Source organism: Rissa tridactyla, chromosome 12, assembly GCF_028500815.1.
Source record: "Rissa tridactyla isolate bRisTri1 chromosome 12, bRisTri1.patW.cur.20221130, whole genome shotgun sequence".
Lineage (NCBI taxonomy): Eukaryota > Metazoa > Chordata > Aves > Charadriiformes > Laridae > Rissa > Rissa tridactyla.
Window position 1 is genome coordinate 17,248,895 of NC_071477.1, and position 19,672 is coordinate 17,268,566.

Genomic DNA, 19,672 nt, shown 5'->3' on the forward strand with positions numbered 1-19,672 from the left:
AAAGTACTAGAAACCATTGCTTGCTTGCATAGATCACATCGTGTTTTCTATTAATAAATTTCTGCTCTGTATGGAAATGAATAATTTAGTTCAAGATGTTGCTTTAAATCTGATTTACACTTGCTTCCCACACAGCCGTCTCCTTCAGCTCTACTGTTTCCAAAATAATTTTGCATGGAGAGGATGTGGTAGGCACTTACCTACCCAACTGCATTACGGTCTGTGGTGCTGTAATGCTAAGAATTACCAGACGGTGATGGTTTACAGTCTTACAATATTTTTTCCTTAGCTTATGGGCAGAGTGTTGTTGTTTTAGTAACGTGTAGAAATTTGAGGGCAGCTGTTGCAAAGAGCAAGACAGTGTCATCTCTACGTTGACCTCTCCGAGGTTAATAGCTGTAACAGGTTTGGCAGAGGAGTGTCCTGCAATTGTTCCCCACCTTTGCCAAGACTGGCAAAGATGACGTAGAGTAAATAACAGCTGTAGCTGCGGTGTCACTGAAAAAGGGAGAACTGGACGTGAGTAATCTGCATCTCTTCCACCTCACAGAAAAGTGGCAATTTTCTTTGCCTTAAGTGAACCTGGACCTGAATGTCCTTAAGCCGAATTTTATTTTTTTTTTTTTTGAGATGTTTCTAGCCCTCTACTAGTAAAGACATTTGACAGCCTTGAGCAGAATGTGGGCAACAGGCACCTTGCTGCTCTGTTGTTCTGCCAGATTTGAATTTTTTAAAAAAATAATTTGAAGGGGTTTCACGGATGTGTTCTTTATGGTTGGTATCCAAATGAAATCAATTCTCAGTTTTTTCCAGGGAATTAATTTTGAACTTTGAGCAGCTTCACACTGGGAGTAAAACTTACCTGGTAATGCCAAAAAAGAAGCTTAATAAATTAGTTGTGAAAAGCACGGGTAATATGAATTCTCCTCATTAATCATTCCCACTGTGAAATTATTTACTTCAGACTTTAATAACTTTTAAAACTTAAGCTCTGGATCATACTCTGACCTGAAGCTGAAGGAGCATGGCTGGAATTTGGACTGCTGCAGTCTGGCACCCAAATACTTCTGCTTGCTGCCTGGGAGCCTCTGGAGCTCAAGGCATTAGCGCCTCCGGAGCTGCTGGCGGGTGCCTCATTCCCTCACTCAGAAATATTTTTTTCTTAATATGGGAAATTTCTGTGGCACTCGTCAGTGGCACTGTCATTGCTTCCCTTTCTGGCTGGAGACAGAGGGTGGCAGTCAGAGAGGGTTTTCCAATTTGAACCTTTTGCCACCTGGGCATGCACCCGCTTCTTCCCATAATCAGTCCCACAGTAAATTTAGACTTTGGCAGTCGTAATTGGGTGTGTGTTTTTCTTCTCAGTTTAAGAATCAGTCAAAGATGTTATGGCCAAGTAGGATAACGTCCCAGTCTAGTCTGACCCCAGCAAGGAATACCTCCCAGCAGTTCCTGCTTGTGTTTAATCTCAAATGTTTTAAAGCTGTTGTTGGGTTGTGTCTTATCGTTTTTCGGTGTCTGAACCTTTATGGTTCACACACATCTCATTTTCTAAAGTGTAGGGTTCTGCCTAAAAGCGGTGGTTCTCAGGAGCCGGGACCATAAGGCACAGAGCAAAAATGACAGGGCTTTCAGATGGTCAGTAGCATTGGTGGCCTTTTCCTGGCTACTCTCTGTTCTTCTGCCCAACCCCTACCTGAGGGTGTATTGGTATATCTTAGCAGTATAGCTAAGGCAAGTCAGCGCTTCTGCCACTGCACGTGCACTCGCAGTGCTTACCTTCCATCCAAATGAGAGATCCTATGGCTGCAGGGCCAGTTGCTTTGGTTTCCCAATGTCTTGGGACAGCGAACCCAACCCTGGGCCTCCCACTTGCGGGTTTCCATGAGACCATCAGCTCACTGGACAGGGGTTAGGGCAGAGGCATGAGGGAAGCGCTCTTTTCGATAGCACTTCATCATGGAGTCAGCCAGTCTGTGACAAGAAGCTGCACCCCAAAATCTGCGGTTTGTTTTGTTTCTGCCAGCGGTTATTGTATTCTTGTCTGGGGTCACAGAAGAGAGCTGAGTTCCCTCTCGGTGGACGCTGACAGTAATACCTGGCTACAGCGTACAGGAAGGAGAGGGTAGATGCAAGTGGTGGTAGAGGATGCAGGTGGATGTTAAAGGAAGTTTGTTGATCTGATTTGGCTCCAACTGATGTCAGTGAGGAACTTAGATTCCCCTTAGACTGAAATCTCAGGCCTAAATAAGAAATTGGATGTTTTGTCCGTAATTGTGTGAGTGCCCAAGATGGGGATCAGAGAAGCTACAAGGCTGGGAGGCAGCACAAGGGTAGGAAGCTTCAGCTGCCCTGTGTCGATTAGAGAGGTGGGGCTGGCTGGCTGGCATGACACCAATACTCCATTTTAGCCACAAACTTCTATGGAGCAACAAGTTAGGGAGCCCCGGGGATCAGGAGCCGTCACTGATGTGATTCTGAGAAGGGCAGAGAAATGTGTTCAAAACAGTGTTTTCAAAGACCTGCTCTGCGATGGGAACCATAACGTGCTCCAGGTCAACACCCTTGGGAAAAAGGGAGAAAAACTCCAAACCATAGAAAACTTCACTGGTTTTGCACTCCAAGTTCAAAACAAGAACCGCACAGAAATGGAGAAGCTTATTGAAAATGAGCTAAGCAGAGAGCAAATGCCCACCATCTATCACAGCAGACGTGAGAAATGGTGCAGGGAAGCCAGCATGACTAAACCAGAAGGGCATGGAGGCTATTGAAAACAAAAAAAAGGCATTTTTCAAAAAGCTGGAGAAAATGGAAAAGGTTATAGACTCTAGCAGATTAAATATATGAACAGAACAATGGAGGCAAAAGGGATTTTGAGAGATGACTTGCAATGCCGGGGGGGGAGGGAATAGTCCTGTTTCAATCTGTCAGAAATGGCACTATTCACAATGAGAGAGTTTGGAGAGCACTAAGGCTGCTCAGGCTCTGAAAGGAGGACCCAGGGAAGATCTAGCCATAGCAGAAAAACTACATTTAATTTTTTCTGCACACAAGCTTGCCACGGAGCAGCTCACAGAGGTTACTGTGCTGGAGTGCTCTTTGTGGAGACCCTGCCTTAAACTGCAGTGCTTGTTGCAGAGGCTGTTAAAAAAGCTAAAATACATAGAATCATAGAATCTTCATGGTTGGAAAGGACCTTGGAGATCGAGTCCAACCAAACAACCTACAGTCTCTGCCACTAGAGCATGCCCTGAAGTGCCACATCTCGACGTTTCTTAAACACCTCTAGGGATGGTGACTCAACCCCCTCCCTGGGCAGGCTGTGCCAGTGCCTGACCACTCTTCCAGTAAAGTAATTCTTCCTAATATCTAATCTAAACCTCCCCTGCCGCAGCTTCAGACCATTTCCTCTGGTCCTGTCATTATTCCCCTGGGAGAAGAGGCCAACCCCCACCTCTCTGCACCCTCCTTTCAGGGAGTTGTAGAGGGCAAGGATGTCTCCCCTCAGCCTCCTCCTTGCTTTTATAGCAAGTTGCCAGGACTGGATGTATCGCAACCCACCATTTTTAAATGGGTTTAAGGATGAAATAGTTGAGTTTTTAAGTGAGAGGTTATGCTCCTCTGCTGAAGCTGCTGTGGTGCGCAAGGACTCCACGGCTTCACCTGTTAACACAATTTTTAAAACTGGTCCCACAGGAGTTCTGGGAATTCACTGACCAGCTGTACCAGACAGACAGATAAAACACCGGGCGTATAGTGGATGAATTACACAGATAAACATCGGGAAAAGGGTCAATGTGGTTTTTGTGACGGGAAGAAGTCCTGCTCTGCAGAGCTGTTGGAATTCTTTGAAGGAGTCAGCAGCCATATAAATAAAGGCAATTCAGTTGATGCAGCCTACTTGGATTTCCAAAAGACAAAATCCCTCACCAAAAGGCGTCCTAAGACATATGTCTTACGGGACTTAGTTGGCCATGTGGTCAGAGGAGAGGTCCTTTCATGGATGAAATATCGGTTAAAAAAGAAAAAAAGATCAGTAATTATTTTCACGGTTGCTTGAGATCACTAGAGGAGCACCTTAGAGATCTGTGTTGGGACCTGTGCTGCTAAAATAGATTTAAATCTACTCTTAAACAATCTGGAAAAAGTGATGGAAGATGCAGTGGCAAACTTTATTTGCCTTTGGGTAAATATAAAGTGTGATCCACGTTGAGTAAAACCATCCTACAGTGGATTATGAAAGGACAGGCTCAGGGCCGATGATAACCCGGAGGCGTAAGACATTAACATGGCGAGAGATGAGTGAAAATGTCAGCTCCGCGCTCCTGGCTTTCAACAAAGCAAATCAATTCTTGTTTATGAGGAACGGAGAACAAAGCAACCTCATTGTGCTACCATGTAAATCCGCAGTACGCCCACGTGTGTTTGATGTACTGCCAGCCCCCCTGTCTCAGAAAGGATAGAGCGCAACGGGGCAGTTTTGGAGAACAAGAGTATGGTCAGAAAAAAGCTGCTGTACCAGGACTGGCCGGGTAGTCCAGGGTACATCAGCCCAGAAGGGGGCATGTGAAGGGGAATCGCAACGACTTGTTAGGTCGTCACTGCTGTGGGCTATGGAATGGGATCAGTTGTTCTCCACCTTCCAAACCAAGGACTGGGGGATCTCATGCAAAACCAACAGATACAAGGTGGGAAACAAAGTGGTTCTTCACCCTGCACATCGTTAAGCTTTGGCTTTTCTGGTCACAGGGTGAGGCAGATGCCAAAGGCATAGCTGGCAGGGGGTGAGTCCCCAGTTCTCAGAAGAGAGAGTCAAAGTGAAGACCACACCTCTAGTTCAGGAAGTCTCTTTTAACCTGTGGATAGTTGGATGTTGGGAAAATGAAGGGAAACTGTTGCAAGATGCAAGTGTTTGAGGAAGTATTACTACATGCTTGCTCTATTTTATTTTTCCACAAGCACATGCTCTTGAAGTCAGACTAGGAGGCTAGCTGAGCCTTTGGTCTGACCGGCTACACGCTGGTCTCTGTACCTCCCGATCCTCCTCCCATCATCGCTCTTCTCATCCATGCCCGGAGGGAACTGCTAGTTTTTGAAGCGATGTTTCCCAGCTTATTTGAGTCGATCAATAATAGCTGCGTGCACAGGACTCGTGTCCCCGCTCTGTCCCCAGCAGCGCGCCGCTGTTCGGCATGTGTGCGTCACCAGCTTTGCGCCTGCGGCCAGCGGGAGCAGGCTGCTGCGAGCGAGGGTGCCTCTGCTGTTGAGCTCCCATTTGCAGCAGGCCGGCTGCAGCTGCTGTTTATTTTGTACCTCCTGCACGAATAAGGGCAGAAGATAAAATCTCTTCAGAGAAACCTCTGATAAAGTTTCCAGTCCCTAAGTAAAAATTAAATTTTGTCAAGCTTTTTCAAAACACAACTGCGGATCGTCATCTTCGCTCGCATTCATCTCCCTTATTTTACAGGCTGCACATTTATTAAAAATCTGTCTCCTGGCCACATCTTTTCCACCTGCCTTCTCCTGTCACTGCTTCCCTGCACTGTGTTCAGGCCATAGCTGGAGTTACACAGCTGCAAGGCAACAATCCTTGAATCTCTGGTCAAGCTGTACTGCCGCGGTGTGTCAAAGCTGGCCTGAACAGAGACTAGAAACAGAGCGTGACAGGGTCTGAGAAGTAAAGATGACAAGCGTCTGATACTTGCCAGCACTACGTTTCTATGTGATCAGTGGGCACATCACAGGAGAGAACATGCGGAGTTGCGGGTGGGCAGCGGTTATGGAGGCGGCGTGACACAGGCGGGACATCTCGCTGGGCAGGGAAGGCGTATCTACAGGAAGGAGGTGAGGAAAGCACGTTTGGCAAGGGCAGAGGGCGCAGCCTGCAAAGCTGCTGTTCTGTCGCTGAGCGCTCTGGTACCCATTGTAGCTGGGTTATTCTGCTCCGTGTTTGGAAGAGTAACAAACCAATAACGGTGTAATGAAAAAAACTTTTTTTTGCCGATTCAAGGTAGCATTTGTGTCTTATAAGTGTAGAGACTGTTGCTGCCATCTGAAGCACGATGCCTAAGCTCTTGTGTATTAAGCTGCTGCCTCGTGCTGCCCTTTGGCTTTGATAAGAGAGCTCTTCTGGAGAGGAGCAGGTGACAGGGAAGTCATGTGCGCTGTAATCGTGTGACGTCTGAAAATGTTTTTGTCCTTTGCAATCATAGGTCAAGACAAAAGTCCTAAAGCTACAGGGCAAGGTTTCAGAGAAAATAAAGTTCACTGGAAAAATGGACATAGAATTACCTATAGGGAAGCTGGGGGTAAAACTCAGTTTTGTCTCTCCAGGTAATCTTGAAAAGGAGATCAGCACGACGTTGGAATGTGTAGCTGAAAAAGCGACTATAGAAACCCCTATCTCAAGTGTAGTGTCTGCTACTTGCTTTGTAGACCTTGAGAAAAGCCTTAAAAAAGTAAAAGGCTTTAACCAGAGGAAGCAGAGGAGAGAAACTGCTTCTCAGGTGGAGGGTTTCCACCTTGCCTGGGAACTAGCAGGAGAAAAAACAAATAGCCTTAAGCACTCCCGGTCTAAGGCTTTGTACAGGGCAAAGTGAGAAGTTTGCAGACTTAGCATCATCTTAAATTTTCAAAGTGCTGTTTGCTGAGATTTGTTAAAGATGGAGTTTCTCAAGTTGCTTCCATCTTCAGTGGACGTTCCCTGTGTTTGAATCACTAATGTGATTGAAGGAGTACCGAGGCGAGTACCCTTCAGATTGGGCTAGTGCCCGGTGGTGGTATGAAAACCTCTTCTTGGCAAACTGTCTCATTTCCCCAAATCACAGTGTACATAATTTGCAAAGTCAAAGTAAGTGGGGAAAACAGGGATTGATGTTTAGCTCAAGGAAACTCTTTTCCTTCCCTACTGGAGAGCTCAGACCCAAGCTCAACTTCGGAAAACAAAAGTGCAGGGTGTTGCAATATGAAGCACATTGAGGCGCTTGAACAAGCGCGTGGGTGGGTGTTTCTGTTTCTGGTACCTTGTCCAGTATTCTACCTAGTGGAAGCACGTGTGACCTTAGGAGTAAGTTTGAACGTAATTCCAGAAAAGACACAGTATTGCCGACTTTTTAAAATATCCTCAGCTCTTTTATCGATTTCTGTGCTTTTCTCACTTGTTGGCTCAGTTTGGGTTTTGTGCTTCTGTTTGATAGTTGATCTTTTGCTGTTGCTTATAAAACCCTCCCTAGTCCTCTGGAGGTGCAGTTTCGTGAGATGTGAGTTGGTTTAAGCAGCCTCGTGCCCAGGGCAGGGTTACATCTTCTGCCACCCCCCATGCATTCCGCTCGGGCTCTGAGCCAGAACCAGCATTTGCCCGACTCCTCTGTGAGTTTCTTAACTCACTGACCTGGCAGAAATCTAACAAAGTAAGATTTTAAAAAAAATTAAAAGCAGCTGGATAGTTTCCTGACAGGTCAGTGAGTTAAAGCTGCTTACGGAAGAGACCAACAACTGCCAGAACTGGCAGAGACACCTGCTTTTAATAGCAGTCAACCATTTGGTTAGCTCCGATGCGTGGGGAACTGCAGCCGGGGGTTGCATGCTCTGTCTGCTGCGGCACTCGCTGGGCCACTTGGGTTTCCTGCATTTCACCATTTCAACCACGTGCGCTGCCAGTCGCCACCCTTAGCCGCCTCCAAAAGTTGCCGCTTTTGTTAAAGGACTCGTTAACAGCTGCGAACTTGGGGAACACTGAGTTGAGGGCCACTGCTATGGCTGCGGAACGTGTCCCGCCGCAGTACCACACAGGACTTCACCGGCTTAGCAGAGCAGTGCCGAGAGCTGAGCCTGGCGAGGGGCAGAGCCTGGTCGTTTTGCAGAGGCTCAGGAGATGGAGGCTGCGCCCTGGGCTTCCTCGTGTGCCCTTGCTGCAAGGGCAGCAGTCCTGCTGCGTGGACCCAGGCTGCTTTGCACACACGGACGAGTCGTTCCCTACCCGCGCAGGATGCCTTGGCCCACAGCCCCCTCCTAAGGGCAAGGGAGCCAGGGGAGCATCGGGCTGGCCAGCCCCACCTGCCTTATTCTCTTGCCTGCCTCTAGTGCAGGCAGGTAACTGCTGCGTTGGAGGTCCTCCAGCGTCTCCACGCGCACAGCGCAGCAGCTTTGTGCGAGTAAAACCTAAAGCCTCTCTGAGGACGAGGGCAGTCAGAGGTGTCTTTTTGTCCTTCAGAGCCAAGCTGGAGAAGGCTTCAGGCATCTTGCTCCTGTTGGCCATGCTTCTGGGGGAAGGGGAGAGGCTTTGGGGCCCCTGGGAAGGACCTCGGGGGGAAGGGGGAGGATCTTTCACTGCCAGAGCTAAACCAGTCTGGCCCACAGCCAGCCCTTGAGAGTGCCCAGGGGTGAGGTGAATTTCTGATGGGCTGCAAGCCAGGTACTGTCACCTGTCATGGGTTTGCTCTCATCGTTTTCAGGTTATTGGAAATTACTGTTTAAAAAAACCGATAAATAAATTCCATACTTTGTGTAAACTAGGAAAAAATATTTTTGAGGTTGTGATGTCCTGTCTTCGTACTGAACGAGACTATTCCCTAAGCAGATGGTTTTTTAGTATCAAGAAAATAATTGGCGCTTCTTACAGTGTCCCTAAGTCAGAGCATGTCTCTCCCTTGATTTCAGTAGATGAGAGAAAGGACTTACAGATGATGTTGTGTACCCAACCTTACTGCCATCTTCACAGCTTTTCCAAAGTCCGTGGTTATCTCAGATCAGTGTTTGTCTAAATGTGTTTGCAGCTATTTTAGTTAAACTCAGACAACTTCATGAGTATGTGTGTGTTCATCATGGTGAGGTTGTGGCTTCTGTTTCTGCACTGGTCAGGTATTGGGAGAGCTACCCAGAGGCCTCATGGTCCTCTTGCTCTCTTGTGCAAGGTACAGTGCAAAAAAGCCCTCAATATTTTGCTTGGGAAAAGGCACGTGGGTTTGCTGGCAAATAATCCTGAAACGGGTCATGAAACCGCTCCACTGATACCCAGCTGGAAACCAGCATAAGGTCCTGTATCTGTGCCAGCTGGTGGAGGAGCCTAGGAGTGTTCTTCCCTCACGTTAATAAACCTGGCACCAGGGAAAAAAAAAAAGTGTTTCGTTAAGGCACAGCGCTCAGCCTTCCGTGGGGTGGCAGCTCAGCGAACATTCATGCATTGGGTCTTTGCTCTCCGAGCCATCTGCCTGCTCTGTGTTGTCGTGCTGTTTCCAAAATGCTCCAGTACGTGGTCTCCAGGGGCCGGGGCTGCTGCTGGCCTCTTGGAGATTGCAGTGTCCCCTCACATCAGCTTGCCCGCGGACAGGACGTTCCCAGGGGTGTGGGTTGAAGACACATTGGAGACTTGTGGGTCGGAGGGAGGGGGATGCCAGCTGGGGAGCGAGGGCTTGGCTGCAGGAGGGGACCTGTATACATGATGCCAGGAACCCTTAGCGACAGATGCACACATGACACCCAGCCTCTGCTACGGTGCGGCAATGTCACTAAAAGCCATTGAAATGAGATCTTGGTCACAGGAAGACAGAGCCCCAACCGTGCGTCTGTGCAAAAGCAACCTGCTTTTGGCAGCGGTTGGAGAGAGAGATTTGACGGGGTTGCGGGCGGCAAGAGCTGTACTGAGCCACCAGGCGTGGACAGGAGAGCAGTGTTAAAGTGTGAGTGAGGCCCTTGCTGCTGGCCTTCGGTTAGGGTTCTCTGCAGCACAGGCAACACGCGTAACACTGAGGCTCCTTCTTCTCTCTCTGCAGGAACATGACATTGAGACAGCTTTTGGAGTGGTCCATGTCACCATGCGGGGCACACCCAAGGGGAACAGACCTGTCATCCTCACATACCATGACATTGGCCTCAACCGTAAGCCCTTGCATTCCCAGGACCCTGAAAAAGTGGTTGTTTGTGCTATTTGCTTTTGAGCGTGGGTACCAGCGGGACTGGCCTGGAACTGAGATGAGACAGGTCATTCCAGGGTAAAAAGATAAAGGTCTGCAGGAGAGAGAACACATGGCATACCCCTGTCTGTTCTAATAGCCCTCGAAAGGTAGGGACAAGGTGGAATTAGGTCTGCCCACCACACTACAGTGCTCTAGCTGACTTGTTGTGCTGTGTGATAGAGCTGCCACAAGGCATCCATTCCCTGGATGCTGGGCAGCTGAGCAAGTCCCTTCCACAAGGCTGCAGAAGTAGTGTAATGTTTCTAGTGGGCTCAGTTGCTCTTTCCACCTGTCTTCCCACCCAACATGCCCTGTTACGTTCACACAGGTGCTCCTCAGGTATGTGCTGTGGGTACCCAGGTGCTGCAAGGCCCTGTTTTCCTGGGCAGGCACGCTGGGGTGTCGCTTGTCTGCCTGCCCTCCAGTCATGGCAGCTACTTTGCCAGCACTCGCTGCTGCTGCGTTGCAGTCAGGGGGGCGCAGCAGCATGCATTACCCAGCATCCGCTGCCCCGCAGACTCAGCAAGGGGGGGTTGGGCTCGTGCAGGTGTGTGTCATGGTGTTTGGAGGGCGGATTGCAATAAAACTTCAGGAAATCTCTAATTGCTTTCATTTTGTTGTCGTTGTAGACAAATCCTGCTTTAATGCATTCTTTAACTTTGAAGACATGCAAGAGATCACTCAGCATTTTGCTGTGTGCCACGTGGATGCACCAGGCCAGCAGGAAGGAGCCCCCCCATTCCCATCTGGGTAAGAGCTCTGCAGAGACCCTTACTGTTCCAGAGGTGGTCTGGGCTGAGGTAGCATCCAGTTTAAGCTAACTGGGACTGCCGGGCGGAGCGTAGTGGGAGGCAGCTTACGGGAGCAGAGGAAATAGGAAGATGAGGAGGCTTCCCAAGGGGCATTCAGGGAGCTCTCCTGTTACTGAGGCGTGGGTCAAGAAAGCCCTCACTAGCGGTGAGGGCCGGTACCAGCTTTGACTTGAGCACGAGCCCAGCACACTGCAGTCTAGCTGGCATTCCTTGCTCTGTCTGTCCGTCCTCCCACGGAAGTCTGACTGCCCAAAAGCTGCAGCTCTGTGTTAGTCTTGCTCTGACAGCGGGATCCATGCGGTCAGCTGAAATATACAGCATCATTGCAATGTACTCACCTACGCACGTGCCTGTCAGGTGTTCCTCGTCTCTCCTACCTTGGGTAGAACTGGAAGGTAACCACTGTTGAGCTCTATTTGGAGGTGCTTTGATTTGTCTCTCTTGGTTTTCAGGTACCAGTATCCCAGTATGGATGAACTGGCTGAAATGCTGCCCGCTGTTCTAACACACCTGAAGTAAGTCTCTGAAAGGAAACGGGGTGAGCCAGCTGGAGACAGCCATTCCAGCACCTACCTCTGTCTCTGCTTGCAGCATCTGATACACTCACTGATTTGTCCCAAGAGGCCTGAGCATCTTCTAACCCATGTAACCCTGTCTCGCTCTTACGCTGAGAATATTGTCTGCCACATGAGACAGTTTATGGCTGCTGCATCATTGCTGGATCATTTTGAAAATGAACCATAAGTGAACAGCTGGATGCAGAGAGGGGAAAGGCTTTGCCTCTAGGGATGCTTCAGGTGTGAGCTTAAGTTAGCCTTGCTGATTGTGAAATGCCTGTATTTCAGCCTGAAAAGCTTCATCGGGATTGGACTGGGAGCTGGCGCTTATGTCCTCAGCAGGTGTGCAGTAAGTATATCTTCATTTCCTTGTGACTTATATAGGCTGTGGTCTTCCACTGATCAAACAAGTCACTTGCAGGGCACGGGCAAAGTAGCTGTAATTACAGTAGGCCTGCAGGGAGCCGTGCGAGAGCTACTTCGCATCCAGATGGTTAAATCGGAGCAGCCAAGGTTACTCTGAAGCTATGCCAGACATGGAAAGATTGTGATGTGATGCCTTTGAGTCAGCAGAGCCATTCTGACTGCTAGGGGAATATCCAGCCTCATGTCTTCACAAAGACTGGCTCCATTACTGTATGCTGTTTCCAGCGTTTGTGACACCAAACAATTGATTTGGTGACATGCTGTGAACCAGCACATCGCAGCGCTGATGAGGAAGGTGCTTTTTCACTGGAAGGAGGTAGAGTTTGCGCTTCACCCTTTGACAAGAGAGTGCTGGCTTTATTTTGGTACTTACTTTTACGTTTCTCTCTAGTGGAGTGTTTAGAAGCATGTGAAATCAGTGGACATAGTTTAGCAGCCCAGGAGTTTGCCTGAGTCTTTCAGAAATAGTGTTTAAAAAAATACAGAAGTCTGACATTCTCAGTAAAGTTTGCTGCAAATTGTTGAGTGTAGAGAGTTGCCGATGATTTAGGCCATTATTGCTTCTTAAAGCCACTTCACCCCGCAGCTGCCCCTCCTACAAAAAGTTTTCTGCTTCCCATTTCCTCCGGTCAGGGTTGAGCCTGGGGCAGTGTGAGGCACTGGGGTTTGCTCTGTCGCTTGCCTTTTGTGGCTTGTGTAGTTTCCAGTCTTGTTAAAGAGAAGGTCACGCAAATAAGCTTTTGTCCTCAGCTCAGTGAAGTGCCAGACAGCCCTTGCCATGCTACCTGGATTGCAGACAGTTTCCCGCTGATGGAGCTGTTTCCTTCTGCATAACTGGTGATTATCTGTACAATGGAGCAGAAGAGCTGCCGTAAAATTTTCTGGAGTAAGCCTAGAGCTCAAAGTTCTCTGGTTGTGTTAGGTTGCTGGGTTTGCGTTTGCAAGCCGTTCTCAAAATATTTTGTATCCCTGCTCCCCACGCACCCCCCAAGGTGAGCTGCAGGGTGCTGGGGGTGCCATGCCGGAGCAGGGAAAGGGGACGCCGCGGGGATGCCTCTGGTGAGGCAGGTGCCTCGCAGCTGGAGCTTCCCGGGCCTGTGCTCAGGCCGCAGGTGCTTGCAGGGCCTCAGCCACAAGCAACACCTGTGCCATTTGCCAAATCTTGCCATTTTGCCACATCTCCACTGGGAGACTGCCTCTTGCATGAGGAGTGGAAGGAGCCGCAGGAGTTTGTGCAGGTCCTTCCTGGAGCTGCCGGATTGGAGCAGAGACAGTCACTGCTCACAGCCCTGTAACACGAGAGAGCCTGAGCAGGACCTGTGGCTGCACCATGTGCACGGGTCACCAGAAGACGCTGCTGAGACCTGCTCAGGCTGCAGGCGCTGTGTGAGTAGTCAATCCCTCAGTGCCAGCAACTGAATCCAGTAAGGTCTGGCTGGGAGCCAGCTTTGGGTCAGGCTCCGAAAAGGCCGCTGGCTGCCCCACACGGAAGGATCTCCCGGCTTAGTCTTCGTTTTACTCTATCTTCCTTTTGCAAGAAGCTTTCCAACCGTTTCCCCCCCGCCGTTGACCGACGTGTGGGCTGAGCCATCCTTCTGAGTGTGCCTGTGCTCTCTCCCCGCAGCTCAGCCACCCCGACCTGGTGGAGGGACTTGTCCTTATTAATGTTGATCCATGTGCAAAGGGCTGGATTGACTGGGCAGCATCCAAGGTGAGATTCTCCTTCCCCCGTGCGTCTCCTCTCCACAGCGCTTAATGAACGGTGTGTTGAGTTAGAAGAAAAAGGACAGAGTACAGGAATTTGTCAGTTTATGGCAAAAACTGTACAATCTCATTTCTGTCCCTGCTGCGTTCTCAGTCTGGGCGTAGTACGGCCTCCACCGTAGGAGCAGGGACGGGTGTGATCATACGTGAATGAGAAATCCTGGTAAACTGCTCGGAGATGAGTGACTCTTCAGCGCTCAGCTTTCCTCTGGTTTAGAACTCTGCTTGCAGGCTGAGGTTGAATGTATCTTAATTATTCTGTTTTCCTGGCCACTTGCGGTTTCTGGAGAGCTGCATGTTGTGTGTGCACAGGCTTCTTTGGAGCCTTGCACACCCATCCTAAGCTTCAGGCATTTGTTTCTCATATCACTTGTACAGTTTCTTTGTTGTTTTCTTTACTCCGAGGACGTGCTTTGAAATTTGTAATGAAACTGCATTTTCCAGTTATTCTCCCCCCTCCTCATTCACGGTCACTCTTCAGTTTTCAGGCTGGACAACCAACATAGTGGATATTGTCTTGGCACACCATTTTGGCCACGTAAGTACCCAGCAGGTGTTCACGTTGCCCATGCAACTGTACTTGCAGCTGTAACTTCTGTGTGTACCTGCTCTGCCTTCCTGAAAACTTTGGTTGCAGCAATGCCTTCTGTTTGGGATTTGCTGGCTCCCAACCAGCAAGCTGGACAACTGAAAGGGTCTGTGCCTCATACGCGCTATGTATCACATGCAGTCCCTGACCTGAAGCCCTCCTGCAACCACACAAATCAGCACTGGAAGGAGTCGTGTACCTTCCTCCTGCTTAGAGCACACGCTGTTCTCTCCCCGCTTGCAGGCCCCTGCATTATATGCAGTGCTTCCTTGCATTCCCTTTTCTCTCTGTCTCTCTCTAGCTCTCATTGGAAGGCAGATTCTTCTTAGAACTGCGTGTGGGATTAAATTTTCCTTTGGTCCTAGTCCTGGAGCTTAGCTATGAAGCTTTGCTTCTTTAACATTAAGCATAAGCAGAAGGCCTTCCTAAAACAGAGCGATTTGTATCTATGTAAGCCTTACTGAGGCTCGGGAGCTAAGTTACCCCATCTCAAGATACCTTTTTACTCCTTCAGCAGCGTGCGCGCTGCTATTTGTAAAAGTGTAGTCACGTTGCCAAAGTACGGCACCTAACAGTCCTGTTACAGAAACACTTCCTGTAGCCTGGGGACTGACGCGGTCTGGAGTCGCTGCCCTCTGTGGTGGTGTTCACAGGGGAATGACGTGTATGGAGGCAGTTTAATGCTTCAGTATTTTTATGAGAATCATTTCTTTATTCGTGAAAAAGATGATGTTCCCTGTCTTTCAATTCTTCTGCTTTTTTTCCAGGAGGAACTGCAGGCAAATCTAGATTTGATCCAAACGTACAGGCTTCATATCGCGCAGGACATTAACCAAGATAACCTTCAGCTGTTCCTCACCTCATACAACAGGTACAGGATACTTTTTTGCCTGCTAGATTGCTTCCATAGCTTCCCCGCTCAGTAGATTTGCTGCCACATGTATTATTCTGTTGGACATTATGTCATATGAACCTTTGTCCTCTGTCTGGTCTTCAGCCATTGTCCTGGGCCAAGCCCAGCGCTCGTGCCTGGATGACCCTTTCACACCTCAGTAGATCATCTCCCTAGGCACACAGCAAGCTTGCCATGAGAGCGTGGATCCTGTTTTCTGGTGGTGACTGCTGGGGCTTCTGCTCATGGCATGACACAGGGAGCGATAACCTGTTGCCTGGGTGCTGGAGCCAGCACTCCTGGTTGGATATTTTGTGCTCCCATGATAACCTGTTTCCTCTGCTGACTTCATGGGGAATTGTTCTGTTTTGTCTTTCAGTCGCAGAGATCTGGAAATTGAGAGACCAGTTCTTGGCATCAATGAAAATACTGCAAAAACACTCAAGTAAGTTGCTCTGAATCAGCCCGTCTCAGTTGCTTACTGTTACTTACTTACCCTTCAGCAGAAAAGCTGTTGCTTCTCAGCAAGAACCCCCTAAGCCCAGGCTCTGGGAAGACTGTTCAGACAGTCCCAGGCTGTGGTGCGGTGCTGTCAGCTAGAATGGGGCAGAGAGGTGTCTGGAAGCCCTTTCATTAAGAACAGATTGAGATGCTCCAGGAGGCAGAGGAGTAAGTGTATCCACCTAGCAGTCACTGTACTTGCTGAGCTGTCAGTTTGGTTGTTTTGCGTGAAAAATTAGGGAGGCAGGTGTTTAGTTGTTGCCAGTGACTGCCTTCCCCCACCTTGCTGAAAAAAGTTACCTGCACAATTCTCCCAGAGATGGCAGGGGGTTCCGAATGCAGAGAATGCAGTGGGGGTTTCCCATCTTGGCAGCGATGGCAGTGGCTCTTTCATTTGGGAGGGGATAATCTGTGCAGGGTAGAGCTGAGGAGGGACAGACACTGGAGAACTGGTGATAATCAGCTCAGGGGAAATATAAGTAAATTTTCAGATTCCGAGCAAGAAAGCAAATTGTCTCCAACACGTAGAGTGCGTGAAGACTGAGAACTGCAGTGCTGAGGCAGGGTGCCTGGGCTGGGCTAGAGGCTGCTGCGCAGGCTCTGCTCTTCGCTCCTTGGAAGTTGTATGGACTTACGCTCCTGCCAGTCCCCAGGAATGCTATAGGCGTTCATAGCCAAACTCTGTAGATCTTGGCTAACCGAAAAGAGGTGGATTTCCCTGCTTGGTCTCCAGGCAAAGCCAATCGTGCTGCGCTCTGTCTTGCAGACAGCTGTAAGCCACAGAGCACTGTCTGTCCATTCAAGAGACTCGCTGGGAAGGCACAGATTTGCCAACAGAGGCTTTGGTATTGTGGCATTTTTCAATATTTTCCCCAACACCTTTTGTGGTTTTTTTTTTTTTTTTTCTAAAATCCAAACCAAAATACAGGGCTGAGCAGTAGGCGGCCTCAGAAGCATTAAACTCTGTTGGATGTGGTTATCCTTACATTCCTAACAGACGTCCACTTCAGAGAGCGCGCTCCCTTTTGCAGCCTGGGATGGCGTTTCTCCCAGCCCTCGGCACGTCCTTTAACGTGTGTGCAGCAGTAGTGGCAGTTGGTGCGCATGGAGGGGATAGTATGGGGGGGTGTGCAAGCCCTGGAGGATGTTTTGGTGCAGCAAAATGCCATGGTGTGGTGGCGGGCAGGGATTTTGGTGAGCGTTGTTAACCTTTCATGAGGCTGCTGGTTCACAGAGCTCAACCTTCTCAGAAATCCCCTGGATGCACTGTAACATCTCTGTTTTGGGTTTTGACCAGGTGCCCTGCCTTGCTAGTGGTTGGTGACAACTCACCTGCTGTGGAAGCAGTGGTACGTATGTGTGAACTCTTTCCTCTCGTGACACTAGCCCCACAAGTCACTGAGCAAGCCCACCTCACCCAGCAGTGCACAGAACTAGTCACAGAAAGTGGCTCTTTGTCCCAAGCTCTTTTCTAGTCCACCAGCTATTGCGACCTGTCAGCCACGAGCGGGAGAGCCGGGGCTCGGGAGACTTAATGACCCTGCAGGGCAGCTCTAAGGTGAGGATGGCAGGATCTGAACAGGAGTCCTTGTGCCCAAGCGTCTTGCTCAACAAGTGATGCGGAGGCCTTTCAGGAACTTGCATCTTCCCCTGAGCTCTGCCAGGCTGCTGCCTGGAGTTCAGTTCAAGTCACAAATTACTCTTCTCTTGCTGTTGTACTGAGGGGTTTGAAAATAAGCAGCGTGACTCCAATTCCTGCGGTGGGGAGTCACATACAGCTCTGCAAAAGCACCGCGTCACAGAGAAGGCAACGCTTAGAAGCATCTCCTTCCTGTTGTTCTCTGCAGGCGCCGAAAACCCACTTCCCTCCCAGCACAGTTATAAATGGGGCATGGCAGTTGCAGTGTGGTTGTGGTGGATGTTGCTCCTCCCCTTCAGCCAGTGATTGTGGGGAGACCAGGGGTTTGTGAACAAAAGCAGTTGTCTTAAGAAACCGTGGAAGAGTGTAGGAGTCTCCTAAAGCAGTAGCTTGGACCTAGGAACAACGCATGGAGAACTGCTGCAGGGTGTTTTCTGGTTATGGCCCGTTGCCTTTTCACGAGTCTGGCCTGGAAGTCTGAGATATTCTCCAAATTTTGACTTTGCTAGGCTACTATTCCTGAGATTTCTTATTGCGTCCCACCCACGGCTGGGGGACAGGATAGCGTCTTCTGGACCTTGGCTTGTCTATCTGGCTGCCCAGGTTCCCAGGTCACGATAATCTTCCCCGCTGGGGTTGCTGTTCCTATAGGGCCCCCACCTATTCCCTTTTTTGCAGCAACCTTGCTGAGACGAGGTGGCCGTGGTCTCCTTGTCTGGCTAGAGGACTGAGTGATCCCCCTCCGTGCTGCACTGCACAGAAGTCTCCTTCCCTCCCAGTCTTGCTGTCAGAGCTCAGAACGTGCTCCAGGGTTTCGTGGTGCGTCCCCAAAACTAGGGGATGATTTCCCTTGAAGTCACGCCCCCATCTCTCAGAACAGTGACATTCTGTCACCACAAGGTCCCCTTGGGTGGGAACACCTGCCTTGCCTCTCTGCATCTTTCATTCTTTGTTCTCTGCTTTCTTGCTCAGTCCTTGGCCCCAGAGAAGCTCCCATTGCTGAAAAGAGCCGCTGCCTCTGGGGCGGCTGCCCCACATTTTACATCTGACTCTTCAAGTTTTCTGTGTGATACCATGTCCTTTTTTCCTCCTTTTATTTTAGGTCGAATGCAATTCACGTCTTGACCCAACCAAAACTACCCTTTTGAAGGTGAGTGCCACTCCAGAATCATTCCAGCCTGCACAAAGACGTTATTTTTGCTGAGGCCGGCTCCAGTTAGGTTTTTGCCTTCCGTAGGTTTAGCTTTAAGAAGTTTGTGGAGAGTCAGTCGGGGCAGTGTTCTCTCCTGCGTGGAGCCGGACTTGGGAGAGTAGAGTTTGTCGGGGGGTTCCTGAATCCCTGCTTTATGGCCGTTTCTCTGTTATCTTCAACCAGCTGGGAAGACCTGCGGGGAGTTAGCAGAGGTGTCCTGCCTCCACCCTGCTCTCAGCCAGCAACAACGGCACTTTTTCTAGCTTTATGCCAGTCCTTCCCATCCTCACCTGCAGCTCTGCCGTGTGCCAGACAGCTGCTCTGTAGAAGTGTAAAGTGACAGGTTTGGGAGGAGTGGCGGGAGGAGCCCCGTTCTCCTGGGCTTCTAGAGTATGGCCCGAGATCACTTGGTAACGCAGCCTCCAAGGTGCTGGCTTCCTTCAGCAGCCGGCTCCTGGAAGACGTATCACCAGGCTTTGCTTTGCCTTTAGAGACGAGATGGTACAAGTGCGCCTCGTGTAGCAGTGCAGCCCGGTGCCGTCAGCCCCGGTGGGGCGGGCAGTGCCGGCGTGGTTCTGGGGTTGTGTTCCTGGGGTGGGAAGGACAGTTCAACCTGCCTGTTGTTTCCTGTTGCAGATGGCCGACTGCGGGGGCCTGCCCCAGGTGGTTCAGGTGAGAAATGCCTCTCTCAGCTCTCCCCCGGCGTTTGGGTTGTACAGAGCCCCTTGCTCTGCTCGCACTAAAGCCACGCTTTCTGTTTCCACAGCCTGGCAAGCTGACTGAAGCCTTCAAGTACTTTGTGCAGGGAATGGGCTACAGTAAGTGGCAAACACAATTTTCTGGTTTGGAGCAGGGTCGTTGTGAAGGGAACTCAGCCTTTCTGGTCCATCTGAGCCCGTTGGCATCTGTGTCCCCACCCATGAGTTAGTGTGGTTGCTGGGAGATCCATCTACGCTGAAAAATCAACTAGTGTGTTAACAAGCCTTAGCCAGCCAGTGTTGTTACCTGACATGTGTTCAATCCGCACTGCAGCTGCAGTGGTGACCCTTTTTTGGTTGCTGGTGTTGGTAAAACCTTGTACGTCCATCTTTTTGCCAGTCCAGAAAAGTGTGCTCCCAAGAACGGTAGGTCTTCTAAAATCTTCTGTGCCTACCTTCTCCGGAGGGGAAGGAGTTGGCAGTTCAGCCTCACGGTTGTGATGGCTACGTGAGAGCTCTTCCCTTTCTCCTTGGACATACCTGTATCTTTCCGACTCTCGGCAGGGGTAAGCGATATGTCAGAGTGAAACCCTCTCATGGCAGAACAGAGCACTGAGTGACTTCTGAGACACCCGGGGAGCCCAGAGGG

The 19,672-nt window shown here is 49.8% G+C and overlaps 1 protein-coding gene across 4 annotated transcripts in view; it reads left to right on the forward strand.

Annotated features, from left to right (window-relative positions):
• NDRG3 (NDRG family member 3) overlaps positions 1 to 19,672 on the forward strand; it is a 64,088-nt gene that overhangs the window by 40,967 nt on the left and 3,449 nt on the right. For all 4 annotated transcript variants that reach the window (XM_054217996.1, XM_054217997.1, XM_054217998.1 and 1 more), the window contains 12 exons: positions 9,771 to 9,876; positions 10,583 to 10,703; positions 11,218 to 11,280; positions 11,611 to 11,671; positions 13,373 to 13,459; positions 13,994 to 14,050; positions 14,869 to 14,972; positions 15,373 to 15,438; positions 16,792 to 16,843; positions 18,236 to 18,283; positions 18,962 to 18,997; positions 19,092 to 19,143. In XM_054217996.1, coding sequence (XP_054073971.1) covers positions 9,771 to 9,876; positions 10,583 to 10,703; positions 11,218 to 11,280; positions 11,611 to 11,671; positions 13,373 to 13,459; positions 13,994 to 14,050; positions 14,869 to 14,972; positions 15,373 to 15,438; positions 16,792 to 16,843; positions 18,236 to 18,283; positions 18,962 to 18,997; positions 19,092 to 19,143 — 853 coding nt within the window. The remainder of the gene's footprint in view (positions 1 to 9,770; positions 9,877 to 10,582; positions 10,704 to 11,217; positions 11,281 to 11,610; positions 11,672 to 13,372; positions 13,460 to 13,993; positions 14,051 to 14,868; positions 14,973 to 15,372; positions 15,439 to 16,791; positions 16,844 to 18,235; positions 18,284 to 18,961; positions 18,998 to 19,091; positions 19,144 to 19,672) is intronic.